The sequence below is a fragment of the Astatotilapia calliptera genome, chromosome 15, assembly GCF_900246225.1.
Source record: "Astatotilapia calliptera chromosome 15, fAstCal1.2, whole genome shotgun sequence".
In the NCBI taxonomy this organism is placed as follows: domain Eukaryota; kingdom Metazoa; phylum Chordata; class Actinopteri; order Cichliformes; family Cichlidae; genus Astatotilapia; species Astatotilapia calliptera.
In genome coordinates this window covers 25,892,973-25,910,538 of record NC_039316.1, presented here as the reverse complement: position 1 = coordinate 25,910,538, position 17,566 = coordinate 25,892,973, and the positions used below count along the sequence as shown (strand labels likewise).

The following is a 17,566-nucleotide window of genomic DNA, read 5'->3' as shown; positions in this document are numbered from 1 at the left end:
TTCTGGTAGCATCACAGAAATGTAGCAGTGACAATAATATTGTATGCTGTAATCGTACTGGGCAATTAGTGATACAAAAAACAACTGTTTTATCCTGTGAATAAAAGTATATGTTTTTGTCAATGTACCATAATAACAGAAGCGAAACGCAATATTGTGTCAGGACAATTCACTATTTATGCACAATAAATAAAGGAGCATAGCGCAACAATTTCTGTTCAGCGCCAGACTTGCTTGTAACCTATATCACCAATTATGTTATGAAAATGACGTATTAAGTACAACAGCAGACTGACCTTCGTGTAAATGCTTGGAGCAGACTAACCTGTGAGCTGGAGGGTTCTGGGACGTTATATTTGGTCTTTGAATGGCTGCAATCCAGGCCATCCGTCGCGTCTTTGTTACTTCGGAAACATGGCTCGAACAATTTCTCTTCAACGACGTAATCTGATAACAACCGATCTCTTTACCCGTGGCTGTCATGCGACCGGCTATTGCAGTTAATAATACAACGGCTTCTTGACATTTTTGTGTTTCTTTTTATCGCTGTGTAACTGATTTCAATTGAAAGCCTGCGTGCGCTAGTACCTCTTGCCACGAGTTCCCAGAATCCTTTGCGGTTTACCCCTGAATGACGTCACATTTTCAATCTCTATGTAATATGCATGTTAAATTTTATATTTGGGGTGAAATATCAAGTCTTTTCAAGTAAATCGGTTCAAGTCCAATTCAAGTCCCAAGTCATTGGTGTAAAAGTCCAAGTCAAGTCACAAGTCTTAGAACATTTTTTCAAGTCAAGTCTAAAGTCATAAAATTAATGACTCGAGTCTGACTCGAGTCCAAGTCATGTGACTCGAGTCCACACCTCTGGAAATTATCTCCAAGCAAACAAGGAGACTCGGCCATCGCACAGTGGAACAAATTCTCTTCTTAAATAAAAACCAAATAGGATAACCTTAAATGCATCATGTTTTTACTTTACAAGTTCACACCCTGTTAAGGCCATCTTCTCTTTCTAACATGTTTCACTTTTCACCACTTTTACTTCACTCGCTGGTCAGCTTTAGGCTCTAAATCCACTTGGTTACATTTCTGAAAAGATGTCCCCTTGTAAACATGGACAGTAAAAAACCTACAAGTGGTGTGTGTCCTGTCTCAGTGATGAGATTAAAGGTACACTAAGAACACAGAGAAAGTAAAGATTCAGATGACCAGAACCCAAATCCAAACCCAACATACAGAGATTCAGTCAATGTGATGTTAAAGGTGTGGAGGTGGATCAGAGTGTCAGAGGAGACTCTGTAGAAGGACAGAGTGCCAGCAGGACAGTCCACATACACTGCTACTCTGTCAGAGACCGAGGATGAAGAGGAGTGGGAGGAGATGAATGTTTCTCTGTTATTGTGCCACACAGAGTAACCACCATCAGAGCAGCTCAGACTCCAGGACTGATCATTTCCTCCAAACCAACACTCATCACTCTTTTTTTTCCTTTGGATTCTTCTGTAACTCACTGCTATATAAACTTCTCCTTCCCACTCCAACTCCCAGTAACAGCGGCCAGTCAGACCATTTCTACACAGCAGCTGAGGCCAGCAGTCAAATCTGTCTGGATGATCAGGATATGGATGGTCCTGTTTCACACGTGTCACCTTCCTGTTGCTGTCAGATAGTCTGAGGTTTCTGTTCACTGTGTTGGTGTCCACTGTGAGTTCACATGAATCTGGTAAGAAAAAGATGGAGCTGCAGTTGATAATCTGACATATTTGATGCTTTATTCTTTCTTTACTTGCTGATATGTTGCTCAGTCATAGAAAGTTTAATGATGATACTTTCTGAATGAATATATACAGGACTGTATATAAAAGATGCCTGTAGCCACTGTGAAGCTGTAGTTTTGAAGGTTTGACATAAACATTTAGTTATCATTTCTGAGACTTACACTTCAGTAGTCCAGGTTTTAGCCACTGCTCTCCACAATGGTCCACTCTGGAGGGAGAAAAACATAATGAGTTTTATCTATAATGTGTACATACTGCTATTCAACATGAAGCACCAATTCCTGATTGATATAGAAACATGCTGAAACACAGCCAGTTTTAAATATATTCTCTTCTCAGCAGTTTCAGTTTCAGTTTTATTTGTCATATGCAAGTTAGCACAGGGTCAACATTGCAATGAAATGTGTATGACGAGCAGCAGTCACTCAGCAGCATGATACAGTAGGAGAAAATAAAAGAAAATAAAATAATAAAGAAAATAGAAAAATAGTAAGGAGCAAAATATTAGAGACACATGGTAAAAGAGAAAAGATGACTAAATATATATGTATCTATAAATATAAATATATGTACACTAGTGATTAAATAAGAAAATCTTGAAAAGAAATATGACGGGAGGGCAGATGGGATATTGCACAGGAATGAGCAGCAGAAAATTACAGTATTGCACTTTTAAATATAAATATCAATGACAATAAAGTGGAATGACCAGTGCAGATTAAACAGAGTACTTGTGAAGCTGCAGGGTCATGAGACTGCTATGGGTCATGCTTTCATGAAGCTAAAAAAGGGTAAAAGTGTATTCTTAAAAACCTGTGTGTGTTTGTCAGTCCCATTCAGAACTGAAAGCTAAAGAAGCTAACAAGCTAAAGAAGAGCCCAGCCACACCTTGGAGGAAACTCATGTCCACCGTTAGTATCTGCAGTCTCATTCTTTCAGTCGCGACCTGGATCTGGTAGCCATAGGGGTGGATGCAAACACAGATTCAAAACAGAGCAGAACAGAGTCTCCTCTCCAGTACTCTCGGACAGACCTTCTTAGTGAGGCTGAGTAGTGGGATACCTCTATAATTGGAACACTGCTTTCAGTTCCCCTTCTTAAAGACAGGAACCATCACCTGACCCTGCCAACCCCGATGATCTACCCCAGACAAACAACATTACAGAGACGTGTCAACCATGACAGCCCCACCACATCCAGAACCTTAAGAAACTTAAGGGGAAATCTCATCCACCAAAAATTCCCTGCCACCAAGGACTTATTTAAGACCATTAGTGAACTCAGCCTAGTGATGCCTAAGTTGTCCCCTTTAATTCCTAGACACTGCTTTCTCTAAGGATGGATATTGGAAGAATTGAGGAGGTGCCTAAGGTATTGGATTCACTGGCTGACTATATCCTCAACTGAAGTCAGAAACAACCAGTGATGAGAATAACAGCATTATAAGTAACAGCGTTACTTTTTTCAGTAATGAGAAATCTAACTAATTACTATTTTTATCGTTACAAGACCGTTACCGTTACTAACAAGAAAATGCAGTGCGGTCGCATTACTATTTTTCAACAAACAGATGGTTGAAGCTGCCTTCAGCTTACCGCACTTTATATCAGTTGCACCGAAGTAGCTGTCTACGTAAGTAATCTGGGCACTGCCGCTTTAGGTAACTTCTACTTACTCAAAGTTACTAGTAACTTCGAGTAACTAGAAGTTGACTGAAGGTTTGCCAGAAATGCTTGAGAAGAATCTCAGTCTAAAGGTGAGTTTTTGCACAGCTACTGTAAGAATACAGTCTTCTTGGGCTGCAGTACCTGTAAGTTGTCTCAGGAGTCCAGCAGGCTAACTAAGGACTTTTTCAGTTTGATGGCTCTGGTCACTTTTAGTGTCCACCATCTGATTTTGAAATTAATATTATGACACATGCCAACCACCATGAGGCCACAGCTTTATACAGACTCCTCAGCCAAGGACATCGTCCTATGACATCGTCCTTTTGGACTTAGTATCCCCTGTTTATCTTACGGAAGGCTTTCAAAGCTCTGTCAAAGGTGAGAATTTAAGGTTTTGCAGACCAGGGCCTCAGACATTACCAGTGCACCAATAGGACCATATAGTTCCCTGATAGGGCATCCTCTAGCACCCACACTGTTGTTCGGTATATAAGCACAAACAACAGTCAGGACTTGTTCCATGACTCCTCTGGGGTCTGCACATTTCTTTACATAGAATCACTTTATATCTTTCCCATAAACAGAAAAAAGGAAAAAGCAAAAAGGCTAAAAAAAAAAACCCAAGTTAGATAAACCAACGCCATGTGAACTCTTGTTCATACCTTAGATTGTCCAGTCTCCACTGAGTATTCTTCACTCCCTTAGAAAGCTCCTCCACATGAGAGTCTCCTGGATGATTGTAGCTCAAATCAAGATTTCTCAGATGGGAGGGGTTAGACCTCAAAGCCAAGACCAAAGATTCACCTCCATCTTTTGTGATCAGACAACCCGAGAGACTAAAGTTTTGAAAGAAGAAAAAAGTCCAGGATGAGCATGCATAAATAATAATACTGCAATACTTGCTCTTGGGGACTTTAACAAAGCCAATCTGAGCCATGAGCTTCCGAAATATAAGCAGTATATTAAATGCCCGACCAGAGAGGAGAGGACATTAGACCACTGCTACAGCACGATCAGCGGGGCCTATCGTGCGGTGCCCCGCGCTTCACTCGGACGTTCTGACCACGTCATGATCCACCTAATCCCCGCGTACAGACAGAGGCTGAAGCTCTCCAAACCTGTCGTGAGGACTAAAAAACTGTGGAGCAACGAGGCTGTGGAGGAGCTTCGCACGTGTTTGGAGACCACAGACTGGGACACATTGAAGGCTGCTTCTAACAGCTTGGACGAGTTTACGGACACTGTCACCTCCTATATCCACTTCTGTGAGGACAGCATTGTGCCATCACGCACCAGGGTGAGTTATAACAATGACAAACCCTGGTTTACTCCTAAACTCAAAAAGCTGTGGCTGGAAAAGAGAAAGGCGTTCAGAAGCGGAGACAGGGACTGCTACAGAGAGGCCAAGTACAGGTTCACTAAAGAAGTGGACATTGCTAAACATCAGCACTCTGAGAAGATGCAGCAGCAGATCTCAGAGAATGATTCGGCCTCTGTGTGGAAAGGTTTTAGGAATATCACAAACTACAAGCCTAAAACCCCCCACTCCACTGATGACTTGCTCTTAGCCAACACCCTTAACGACTTTTACTGCCGTTTTGACGAGCCATCAGGCAGCCTTCACACCTCCAACGGCCCCAACAATAGAGGCACTTTGGACACAAATTCCCCCACCTCTCCCCCCATCACCACCTTCAAACTGTTCACCTACAACACCCCCCTCCTCACCCCACACAAAAGAGGATTTCACACCACCTCCTCCCACCACAACTCTTCATATTCATGAAGCAGATGTGAGGAAGCAGTTTAAGAATTTGAATGCTCGGAAAGCTCCCGGCCCAGACGGCGTGTCTCCTGCCACCCTCAGACACTGTGCAAACAAGCTGGTCCCAGTGTTTTCTGGCATTTTCAACTCCTCACTGCAGGCATGTCATGTGCCTGCCTGCTTCAAGTCCTCTACCATAATCCCTGTCCCCAAGAAACCTAGGATCACTGGACTAAATGACTACAGACCCGTGGCTCTGACATCTGTGGTCATGAAGTCTTTTGAGCGCCTAGTTCTCTCCCATCTCAGGACCCTCACGGCCCCCCTCCTGGACCCCCTGCAGTTTGCATATAGAGCCAACAGGTCTGTAGACGACGCCATCAACATGGCCCTACACTTCATCCTGCAGCATCTGGACTCCCCAGGAACCTACGCCAGGATCCTGTTTGTGGACTTCAGCTCTGCCTTCAACACCATCCTTCCAGACCATCTCCGAGGCAAGCTTTCCCAGATGAATGTGCCTGATCCCATCTGTCGGTGGATCACTGACTTCCTGACGGACAGGAAGCAGCATGTGAGGCTGAGAAAGAATGTCTCGGACTCCCGGACCATCAGCACCGGCTCCCCTCAGGGCTGTGTTCTTTCTCCTCTGCTCTTCTCCCTGTACACCAACTGCTGCACCTCCACCCACCAGTCTGTCAAGCTAATCAAGTTTGCAGATGACACCACCGTTATTGGGCTCATCTCGGACGGGGATGAGTCTGCCTACAGGAGGGAGGTTGAACGTCTGGTGTCCTGGTGCAGCCACAACAACCTGGTGCTGAATGCCCAGAAGACAGTGGAGATTATTGTGGACTTCAGGAAGCACACAGCCCCACTCCCCCCATCATCCTGACTGACACCCCCATCACCTCTGTGGACTCATTCCGCTTCCTGGGTACCACCATCACCCAGGACCTGAAGTGGGAGCCCACCATCACCTCCGTCATCAAGAAGGCCCAGCAGAGGATGTACTTCCTGAGGCAGCTGAAGAAATTCAACCTGCCAACACGGACGATGATGCAGTTCTACACTGCAATCATCGAGTCCATCCTCACCTCCTCCATCACCGTGTGGTACGCTGGAGCCACTATCAGGGACAAACAGAGACTGCAGCGTGTTGTGCGCTCTGCTGAGAAGGTGATTGGCTGCAGACTCCCATCTCTGCAGGACCTGTACACCTCCAGGACATTGCGGCGTGCAACTCGGATCTCAGCTGACCCTTCTCACCCTGGACACAGTCTGTTTGACCTGCTCCCCTCAGGCAGGAGGCTCCGGTCCATTCGCACCAGAACCTCTCGCCATAAGAACAGTTTCTTCCCCTCTGCTGTTGGACACATGAACAATAACCATATGACTGTCCCCGCCACTAACACATGACCCTACGCTGTGTCACTGCATCATTCCATGTTTGGCACTGATCACCACCTGCACGCATATCTTTCTACGTAGCACTCTTAATTCTTATTCTCATGTATATATCTCATGTATATCTCATGCACATATCTTTCTACGTAGCACTTTAATTCTTATTCTACTTTTATTTTTTCATGTCTATTTAAGTGCTATTTATGACACTATGTTTGCACTGAAGCACCGCAGCAATTTCCTAATGTTGTAAACCTGCTCAACATTTGGCAATAAACCCCTTTCTGATTCTGATTCTGATTCTGCAATTTAAAATAACATGTAAATATCTCTCTCTCCCTCTCTCTCTCTCTCTCTCTCTCTCTCTCTCTCACACACACACACACACACACACACACACACACACACACACACACACACACACACACACACACACACACACACTGAATCATTACCTTAGAGTTTCAAGTTTACAGTGTACACTTTTTAGTCCACCAGACAGCAGCTTCACGCCAGAATCTTGCAGGTCATTGTTACTCAGGTCCAGCTCTCTCAAACTAGAAGACTCGGAGCTGAGAACTGATGAAAGAGCTTTGCAGCTTCTCCACGACAAGTTACAACAGCTCAGCCTGAGAGAAAGAATTATTAATGAAGATAACAATCAAGAATGTAAAAACATTTATAATGGTTCATAAATCGACTTACAGAGCTTTCTTGGAGGCTTTGACCACTGGCAGAAGCCTCAGAAGAGCATCCTCAGAAGCAGAGTATTTCTTCAGTTCAAATGAATCAAGATCTTCCTTTGATGACAATAAGATGAAGACCAGAGCTGACCACTGAGCAGGAGACAGTTTATCTGTAGAGAGACTTCCCGAAGTCAGAGACTGTTGGATCTCCTCCACTAGAGAACGATCATTCAGTTCATTCAGACAGTGAAACAGATTGATGCTTTTCTCTGCAGACTGATTATCACTGATCTTCTTCTTGATGTACTGGACTGTTTCCACATCAGTATTTGAACTACTTCCTGTCTGTGTCAGTAGACCTTTTAGGAGAGTCTGATTAGACTGCAGTGAAAGCCCAAGGAGGAAGCGGAGGAACAAGTCCAGATGACCATTTGAACTCTCTAAGGCCTTGTCCACGGCACTCTGGTGGAGATGTTTTAAAGAATACTGATCTTTTTTTTGCCGTTTCTCCAGCAGGTTGACTTCAGAGTTGATGAAGGTCAGATGGACATGAAGAGCAGCCATAAACTCCTGAATACTCAGATGGATGAAGCAGAACACCTTGTTCTGGTACAGTCCTCTCTCCTCTTTAAAGATCTGTGTGAACACTCCTGAGTACACTGAGGCATCCTTGATAATTACTTCAAAATCTGTCAGGTCTGATTCATAGAAGATCAGGTTTCCTTTCTGCAGCTGATCAAAAGCCAGTTTTCCCAGACACTCGATCATCTTCCTGCTCTCTGGACTCCAGTGCTGATCGGTTTCAGTTCCCTCATCATACTTGACCTTCTTCATTTTGGCCTGAACCACCAGGAAGTGAATGTACATCTCAGTCAGGGTCTTGGGCAGCTGTCCCCCCTCTCTAGTTTTCAGCACATCTTCCAGAACTGTAGCAGTGATCCAGCAGAAGACTGGGATGTGGCACATGATGTGGAGGCTTCGTGATTTCTTGATGTGGGAGATAATCCTGTTGGTCTGCTCCTTTTCTTTGAATCTCTTTCTGAAGTACTCCTCCTTCTGTGGGTCAGTGAACCCTCTTACCTCTGTCACCCTGTGAACACACTGGGAAAGAATCTGATTGGCTGCTGCAGGTCTTGTGGTTATCCAGAGGCGAGCAGAAGGAAGCAGCTTTCCCCTGATGAGATTTGTCAGTAGCACATCCACTGAGGTGGACTTTCTAGGGTCAGTGATGATTTTAGTTTTGTGGAAGTCCAGAGGAAGTCGACACTCATCCAGACCATCAAAGATGAACACAACCTGGAAGTCTTCAAAGCTCCAGATTCCTGCTTCTTTGGTTTCAGTAAAGAAGTAATGAACAAGTTCCACCAAGCTGAACTTTTTCTCTTTCAGCACATTCAACTCTCTGAAAGTGAATGGAAACATGAACTGGATGTCCTGGTTGGCTTTGTCTTCAGCCCAGTCCAGAGTGAACTTCTGTGTTAAGACTGTTTTCCCAATGCCAGCCACTCCCTTTGTCAGCACTGTTCTGATTGGCTTGTCTTTAACAGGTGAGGCTTTAAAGATGTCTTCTTGTCTGATTGCAGTTTCTGGTCTGTTCAATTTCCTGGATACGGTTTCAATCTGTCTGATCTCATGTTCATCATTGACCCCTGCAGTCCCTCCCTCTGTGATGTAGAGCTCTGTGTAGATCTGATTCAGAAGGGTTGAGCTTCCAGCTTTAGCAATCCCCTCAAACACACACTTGAACTTCTTTTTCAGATTAGACTTCAGGTTTTTTTGGCACTTTGCAGCACGAGTTCCTAAATTAATAATTAAAAAACAAACAAACATTAGAATTGATTAGAATATTTGCCGTGGTGTTTCCTTTATTTAAGAACTGACAGGATTACCTTGGATTCCCTCAGCTCTCTGTAATTCACCTACCCTCTGCCTATCACCTACACTGAACAAAAATATAAACGCAACACTTTTGTTTTTGCTCCCATTCCCCATGGGATGGATGTAGAGACCTAAAATTCATTCCAGATACACAATATAACCATCCCTCCCAAACAGTGGTCACAAATCAGTCCAAATGTGTGGTAGTGGGCACATCTGCTATATTGAGATAATCCATCCCACCTCACAGGTGTGCCACATCAGGATGCTGATCTGACATCATGAGTAGTGCACAGGTGTACCTCAGACTGCCCACAACAAAAGGCCACCCTGGAATGTGCAGTTTTGTCTCACAGCAAAATGCCACAGATGCCACAAGCAATGAGGGAGCGTGCAATTGGCATGCTGACAGCAGGAATGTCAACCAGATCTGTCGCCCGTGCATTGAATGTTCATTTCTCAACCATAAGCCGTCTCCACAGGCGTTTCAGAGAATATGGCAGCACATCCAACCGGCCTCACAACCGCAGACCTCGTGTAACCACACCAGCCCAGGACCTCCACATCCAGCAGGTTCACCTCCAAGATCGTCTGAGACCAGCCACCCAGACAGCTGCTGGAACAATTGGTTTGCACAACCAAACAATTTCTGCACAAACTGTCAGAAACCGTCTCAGGGACGCTCAACTGCATGCCCGTCGTCCTCATCGGGGTCTTGACCTGACTCCAGCTCGTCGCCGTAACAGACTTGTGTGGGCAAATGCTCACATTCGATGGCGTCTGGCACGTTGGAGAGGTGTGCGCTTCACGGATGAATCATGGTTCACATTGTTCAGGGCAGATGGCAGCTGAGAATGTCCCAGTTCTTGCATGGCCAGCATACTCACCGGACATGTCACTCATTGAGCATGTTCGGGATGTGCTTGACCGGCGTATACGACAGCGTGTACCAGTTCCCACGAATATCCAACAACCTCGCACAGCCATTGAAGTGGAGTGGACCAACATTCCACAGGCCACAATTGACAATCTGATAGACTCCATGCGACGATGTGTTGCACTGCATGAGGCAAATGGTGGTCACACCAGATACTGACCGGTTCTGGGTCCCCAGACCCCCAATAGCGCAAAAAACTGCACATTCCAGGGTGGCCTTTTGTTGTGGGCAGTCTGAGGTACACCTGTGCACTACTCATGATGTCAGATCAGCATCCTGATGTGGCACACCTGTGAGGTGGGATGGATTATCTCAATATAGCAGATGTGCCCACTACCACACATTTGGACTGATTTGTGACCACTGTTTGGGAGGGATGGTTATATTGTGTATCTGGAATGAATTTTAGGTCTCTACGTCCATCCCATGGGGAATGGGAGCAAAAACAAAAGTGTTGCGTTTATATTTTTGTTCAGTGTACTTTAGCCATTGATTTATGGGCTTTCCTGATGTAATCAACCATCTATAATGTAGTATGTCTGACCACAAAAGTTATAGATAAACAAATAGAAACATAAAAACAAAAGATGCATAAATGTTTATGTCTCTGTCATGCACCAGGGTGTTGTGTTAATCATGGTGCACATCATTTATGTTTCGATAAAGAAAAATTTATAGATCCAACAGAGTGTTTCTCAGACTGTGGGGCATAGAACAGCTGGGGTTGTAGACAAACTTGAGGAAATGCTGTGCATGTGTTCAAATCCTCTTACTGCTCTGCAGACACTCAGCCAGCTTCTCCTGCTTCATTTTCCTAAGGAATTGCAGCGTGATCTTCAAAAATGACTCTCTACTGCTCCTCCTCTGTTCTTCATCCTCAGCCTTCAGCACCTCCTCATCCTCCCTCTGACACTCTAACCATTCTGGATAGTCTGAAAGCACGACCTTCCTCATCTTCTTCAGCTCATTCTTTAAAAAACTGAACATGTTGTCCTCCAGCGTCTGGAAAAGGGATAAATTTAGAACTTTAAACTTATTTTCAGTCATTTTCAGTTTCATCTATTAAGGTTTTGACAGAATTAGGACCATATATTCCACATTATAACCTTCATAATGTTTTTAACTAAATGAATCTAGTAATTCTCTCACTGAGTCTCATGTTTAAGGAGAGATGGAAACTAAATTACTTTTTCCTCATTGATGTGATATTAAACTGTTGACTCTTGAATCTTCTCACCGTAAATATGGAGTCCAGATCAGACTGACCACTGAGAGTCTCTGAGCTCTGCAAAACACTGCAAAAACGCTCAACGTTAGCATATGTGCAGTTTGTTAAAGGTGTTGCTCTCTGTAATGATGAGTCTTGGTATGAACACAAAGTGATCACTAATGCAAGTGCTGGTCTTGCTGTTGGACATGACGTTTTTAAAGAAGAAACACAATCAACAGTTTCAGTTCTCACCCTGTATCAAAAGACCGCTCTCTGTTTGAAAAGGTTATTGGTTGAATCATAGATCGGTCACTCTTCATTGACACACAGCTCAGTGAAGTAGACAACGGTGTCTCCTTATTGATTCTGAAATGAGAAAATAAAGAATATCACACGTGTGTTATTTAAGGTATTCACAGCAAATGTTGGTATTCTAATGAAACAGATAAGATTGCATGTGTACAGGTCTGTTAAGAATTAAAAATAATTCACTCGACTCTCGTTAGCACAAAATCTTTGGTTCTCCGAGACTATTTGTTTTATAGAATGATTTTAAAACTTTATCGATTAAGCTGTTCATAGCTACAAACTATGATTCGGAGTGGGGTTTGATATTTGGGGGAACCTTAAGGTTCAGTACCTAAGAATAGGTCCCCAACTGATTTCCACTGTAAGCTCAAATAGATTTTACTCCCGTCTTCCTCAGATGGCCATCCCTCCCTGAGCCTGATTCTGCTAGAGGTTTCTTCCTTTTCAAAGGGAGTTTTTCCATCCCACTGTCACCAAGTGCTTGCTCATTGGGGCTCCCTTAATACTGGTGTTTTTTCTGTGTTGTAGAATTTTTACCTCATATCTTGTTGTGTGTGTTTGGCACTGAATTGAACTGGAAAAGCTCCTTTGTATTGGAGGTGCAGAACATGGTCCACTCAGTCAGAAAATTGGAATAGTACTGAATTTCTGCCAGAGGTGGGAACTGAACATCCCTGTGCACTCTGTATGTTTGGCTATACCAGCTCTGTCCAGGATCCTACCCCACCACCTAATCCAGCTCAGGTGACAGCTGTTTCTCTCCTCACCTGAGTATTTAACTTATGTGGCTGCAGGAATGATCATTTAATTATTTTTCATATCAGGAAGTCCGTTCCTCCCAATCACCCCTTTAGGTCTTTGTCACATGTCTCCTCATTTTGTTAAATAACTTGTTCACCTTTGGCCTTCCATGCCAGTGTTCTTCATGTTTCTTTTACACACAGAGCAATTTTCAGTTCTCCGTACAAAAGGTCTTTGGGATGTGTCCATAATCCGTTCTTATGGCATGGCCAACTCAGCACATTCGTCTTTGTTTGAGGATGGTGTAGATGGCTGGTAGTCCTGTTGTTGCAAGTATCTCTGTGTTGGTGACCTTGTCTTTCCATGGTATGCCAAACATAGAACTTTGGTCTTTCCTTCAAACTAAGCAGATTCCTTCAGTGCTGTCTTTAAACACATGATTTAAAAGTAAGGAAAAGAAAAATGTTGAAAAATGTTGGGACATGCACACATCCTTCTTTGACACCAAGGCAAGGGGGTTGGACAAGGGTCTGTCAATAAATGCTATAAGTAAACTGTTACTCTGCATTTGTCTTGACGTTGTCACAATGAGAAAATCATATCAGCTGATCTTTTTGGTGTGAAGCTGCACTGGGAGTCTGGATAAACTCTGGCAGCCAGTTTTTTGCAGTTTTTCTGGTGCAATGCACAAAAACAACTTTCCAACAATACTCAACAACAAAATTCCGCAAAAGTGTCTGCTTCTGTCTCCTGTTTGGTTGATGGTACCGTCTGTCATATGTTATGGAACAGCTGCTTCTTTCCAACATTAACAGAGTGAAGAGGGTCTAAAAGGGTTTGTGCATCAATCACATGTAACATCAAGACAACCTTGTCTTATTATCACAGGGTTTAAACTCTAGAATGATTTGCAGACTCACTAAATCACTCGCTCTGTTTAAATCTCTTGTTAAAATTCGTGGAGCCTCATTGAGCCTCTGAATAACTGTAATGATTTTCTTTAACGTGTTATTTATTGTCATCACAGAACAAAAATCAATTAAAATTTTGTAAGTGAAGAATGTGCGTGTTTGTCTTCATCTTTGAATATAATGGGTTGAATCATAGATCGATTACTCTTGAAGGACACACCGGTGGATGAAGGAGGGGCTTGTGTTTTCTGATAGAAACTGATAGAAAAAAAACAGGGACTACATAGTGAGCACAGTAGCACAGTGAGTTTGGATTCAAAGCATCTGCAACAATTTCCAGTAACCAACTGAAAAACACAAAAAACAAAACAAAACTGTAGAACCAAAATTTATAGCAACCAATCCATTGTGTATTTTCTACCTGGTGTGTAAGTAGATGACACGGTAAAAAACAGATTGTGCTGTTTTGTGAGACTAAACACAGGAACACAGCAGCAGAAATAAGTTTGTGTACTGGCAGCAATTTGATGTTTGTCTCTCTCAAGTTTTAAAACTCTGACTTATTTTTGTTTTTTTAACTGAGGTTGTTGCATTAAGAAAAGGTGATGACCACACAATGTAGTGACTGCAGAGAGTTCACATGTCAGAGAGTTAAACAGTTGGTTCGTTTGATTTCTGTGTCTCTGACCAGGACCTGGAGAAGGGTCCTGACAGCTAGAGACAGTCCTCTCACCTCTGAGCTTTGGTCTTGCTGTCATGTTCCCCACACAGAGTGGATTTAGAGGGAGGGACTCCCTCCTCTCTGTGCTCACACTGATCCATAGCAGAAGCCACACCTTTACACAGACACAGCAACATTAATATCACAACATATATTAGTTCACACACACACACACACACACACACACACACACACACACACACACACACACACACACACACACACACACACACACACAAGGATTTAAACATCTATAATATTTTGTCTGAAAACAGAATCCAAACATCTTCTCCTGTGTGCCTTCAGTCGGTCTTCAGCAGTATTGGGGAGTAACGGAATTCATGTACCGCCGTTACGTATTTAAAATACAAAATATGAGTAACTGTATTCCGTTACATTACAGTTTAAAAAGGTGGTATTCAGAATACAGTTACTTTGTTGAAATAAAGGGATTACACGGCGGTCAGGAACAGGAAAAGATCTTTTCCTGTTTCATATGTTAGGCTATGCCCTCTCTATTTATGGTAATTCCACGCCGGTGGAAACCCAAACAAAACACGCATTAAGAGGCTCAAATGGCTGTGTCTCAATCTAGCGTCTCATAATGACGTGAAGAAATATTTTTATTTATTTAATATGAAGGCAATAGACAGAGTGTTACAGGCATTGCCCTAGCCCAGGGGTGGGCAATCTCAGTCCACGAGGGCTGGTGTCCCTGCAGGTTTTAGATGTGTCCTCGAACCAACCCAGCTGATTTAAATGGCTAAATTAGCTCCTCAACATGTCCTGAAGTTCTCCAGAGGCCTGGTGACGAACTAATCATGTGATTCAGGTGTGTTGACCCAAGGTGAGATCTAAAACCTGCAGGGACACCGGCCCTCGTGGCCTGAGATTGCCCACCCCTGTCCTAGCCTCATGGGCAGTGTAGTCCGTGCTGCAGGGAGAATGGACTGCAATACCCGCTGTGTGTCTGTGAGCGAGGGAGGGAGAAAAAGGAGAGTCGAAAAGCACGAGTTGTCACCGAGCAGAAACGGGAGCTGGAAGCATGTAAATATAATAATAACCACTGCAGCCAAAAAGAGTGCCTGACGAGCCCAGTTGTAAGTAAGCTATTAAGACTCGGCTCTACACTTTTTTCGTGTTTTCCTCAGAAAAAATGAGTTCAGTTGGAGCAGCCTTTCAACCCCTCTCTCTGTCTCTCGCTACCAAAGTTGACACAGACAACAAAGTAAAGCAAGTTTTCGGTTACGAGCCCTACATGGAACCAGACATATTAGCCAGAGGTCCCTTTACTATGCTTCGGAGCCGCGGACCTGTTTTATATACACGCGGAATAGTTTTCTATACAACCTTACCTAATGTCCACCCTACTGTTACTCATTTTATATTAAGATTTAAGACTCTAGTTGGTATTGGTATGGTGAGTAGCCTTCAGTAATAGTAATAAATCACACAGCAATAGTACATTCATGTAGTTGTAAAAAGGCATGATAATATATTAAGTAATCCAATGTATCCAGAATACGTTACTCGCTTTGAGTAACGTAACGGAATATGTTACAAAATACATTTTGGGGCATGTACTCTGTAATCTGTAGTGGAATACATTTTAAAAGTAACCTTCCCAACACTGGTCTTCAGTGTTACCTGATGGTTTGAACACTTAAAAGTAAATGAATCACTGTAAAGTTATTGTTCCTAAACTCAGAGAGAAATTCTTTTTTCTCTTCATGTTTTATACCAACAAACAGCAAACAGCCAATCAGCATCATGAAACAGCCTTCTCTGGAAAGACTCACCTGCTGAGCTCACTTCACACCCTTTCCACCTTCATGTGTGGAAGAAATATTTTGAGAAAAGAAGCTGCTCAGTCTCTTCGTCAGTCCTGGTGTCTGAGCAATCGATCTAAGGACTCCGTCACAAGCTCACAACAACAGATAAAAAAAACAACCCCAAAGACATCCGACCAGCCTCACCTGTGGAAAGAAACCCAGTCAGTGTCAGAGAAAACACATAGGGGATTATGGACTTAGACATGATCTTGACCATGTCTACATTCCTAGATGCACTGAGTACATACAGCAAGCAGCAGTTCTCCCTAACACAAAGCCTGTCAGAGGTCAGAAGAGAATGGGCAGACAGCTGTGAGCTGACAGGAAGGCAACAGTAGGCAACAGTAAGTAAAATAACCACACACTACAACCAAGGTATGCAGAAGAGCATGCCTGAACACACACTACCTTACAGCAGATGAGCTACAGCAGCAGAAGAGCACACAATAGAAAATTGGAAAACCATTTCCATGTCCTAAACACCAACACCGTAGGGGGAGCAGAAGGGAACATAAGGAGATACGAGGACATCTCTCCTTTACTCTCAAAAACACTTTTTAAATGGCTGTTTCAGATAAACAAGCTAGAGGGCTGAAATTTGATCTGCACATGCTCAGTAGGATTCTCTCTGTGTGGAAAAAGAGCAGGATCATCTCAGCGTAGCAGAAGTATTTTTAAAAACTAAATTAAAAAACTTTTTCCTTATTTATAGATGGGTAGGTGTGTGTGTGTGTACACATATATTGCCTTTGCTCAATAGAACAGCGGTCCCCAACCTTTTTTGCGCCACGGGCTGGTTTATGCCCGACAATATTTTCATGGACCGGCCTTTAAGGTGTCGCGGATAAATACAACAAAATAAAACTAGTACCGGTACTGAAAAAAAGAACATTTATTCATAACACACGTGAAAAGACCAAGGAAAACTGAAAACTGAAAATCTGTTATCTGTGTTCTGTCAGAGCTGATTTACAGCAGCCTGGTGTCTTAAAAGGTAGAACAGCTCTCTGATATGACAGCTGATATCCAAAACATTTTTAAACATATACAAAAAAAGCTAAACAAAAGTCACGTGTACAGCAGTAATCTGATTTATTAGATGAACAGTAATATGACTAAATTTTTTCAGGGTTACACTTTGTGTTGTTAGTGCATAGGCTATATCAGACTGGTAGCTGCACATATGTCTTACATCTAAATGTAAATGCTGGATTTCAAGCATTGTGAATTATGAAGAAAAACATAGAAATGCTCCGGCCTCGACCTACTTCTACTTCAACAATCAAAACAACTTTATTGTCCACGTTTGGAGGACAAAATGCCTCACAGCACATCTCACGTGACCAAACAGACTCTGAGATGCAGCTACTTAAACATTTGTCGATAAAATATTAAACATAAAAACGTTCATAATAATGTTATGTTAGTTTAAGAAATAAAATGCTGGATTTATTCGGCACTGCGTGGACTTCGGGTCCACACTGACGTCACATAAATGACTGCAGTCACTGACGCCGCGGCGGACACACACCGACCTGTTTGATCTTAACAGATACTCAAAGGGTCTCGATTTCTGACGTTTCTATGGTAACACGGTTACAGCAGTAATCTGACAGCACGAGCAGAACCTCGGAGACAAACACCGGCACGCGGACCTCACTCACCTACACAGAAAGACGCTCCGCGGAACAGCAGCCGGACAAAGTGAAAGTAAACCGAGC

The 17,566-nt window shown here is 43.2% G+C and overlaps 1 protein-coding gene across 1 annotated transcript; it reads right to left on the bottom strand.

Annotated features, from left to right (window-relative positions):
- Nucleotides 1-951: 951 nt before the first annotated feature.
- LOC113006407 (protein NLRC3-like) lies at nucleotides 952-17,566 on the bottom strand. The gene is made up of 11 exons (XM_026142360.1): nucleotides 17,510-17,566; nucleotides 15,813-15,989; nucleotides 14,026-14,128; nucleotides 11,584-11,697; nucleotides 11,359-11,416; nucleotides 10,895-11,123; nucleotides 7,326-9,105; nucleotides 7,076-7,249; nucleotides 4,111-4,284; nucleotides 1,943-1,989; nucleotides 952-1,723 (listed from the first exon to the last, which is right to left on the bottom strand). The coding sequence occupies exons 3-11, from the start codon at nucleotides 14,112-14,114 to the stop codon at nucleotides 1,179-1,181; spliced, it is 3,210 nt and encodes a 1,069-aa protein (XP_025998145.1). The 5' UTR covers nucleotides 14,115-14,128; nucleotides 15,813-15,989; nucleotides 17,510-17,566; the 3' UTR covers nucleotides 952-1,178.

Coding starts and splice junctions, on each gene's coding strand:
- LOC113006407 (XM_026142360.1), bottom strand. CDS start 14,114: ATGGATCAGTGTGAGCACAGAGAGGAGGGAGTCCCTCCCTCTAAATCC. Junction 11,124..11,358: donor ATCTGGACTCCATATTTACG/GTGAGAAGATTC, acceptor TCCCTTTTCCAG/ACGCTGGAGGACAACATGTT. Junction 9,106..10,894: donor GGCTGAGTGTCTGCAGAGCA/GTAAGAGGATTT, acceptor TTATTAATTTAG/GAACTCGTGCTGCAAAGTGC.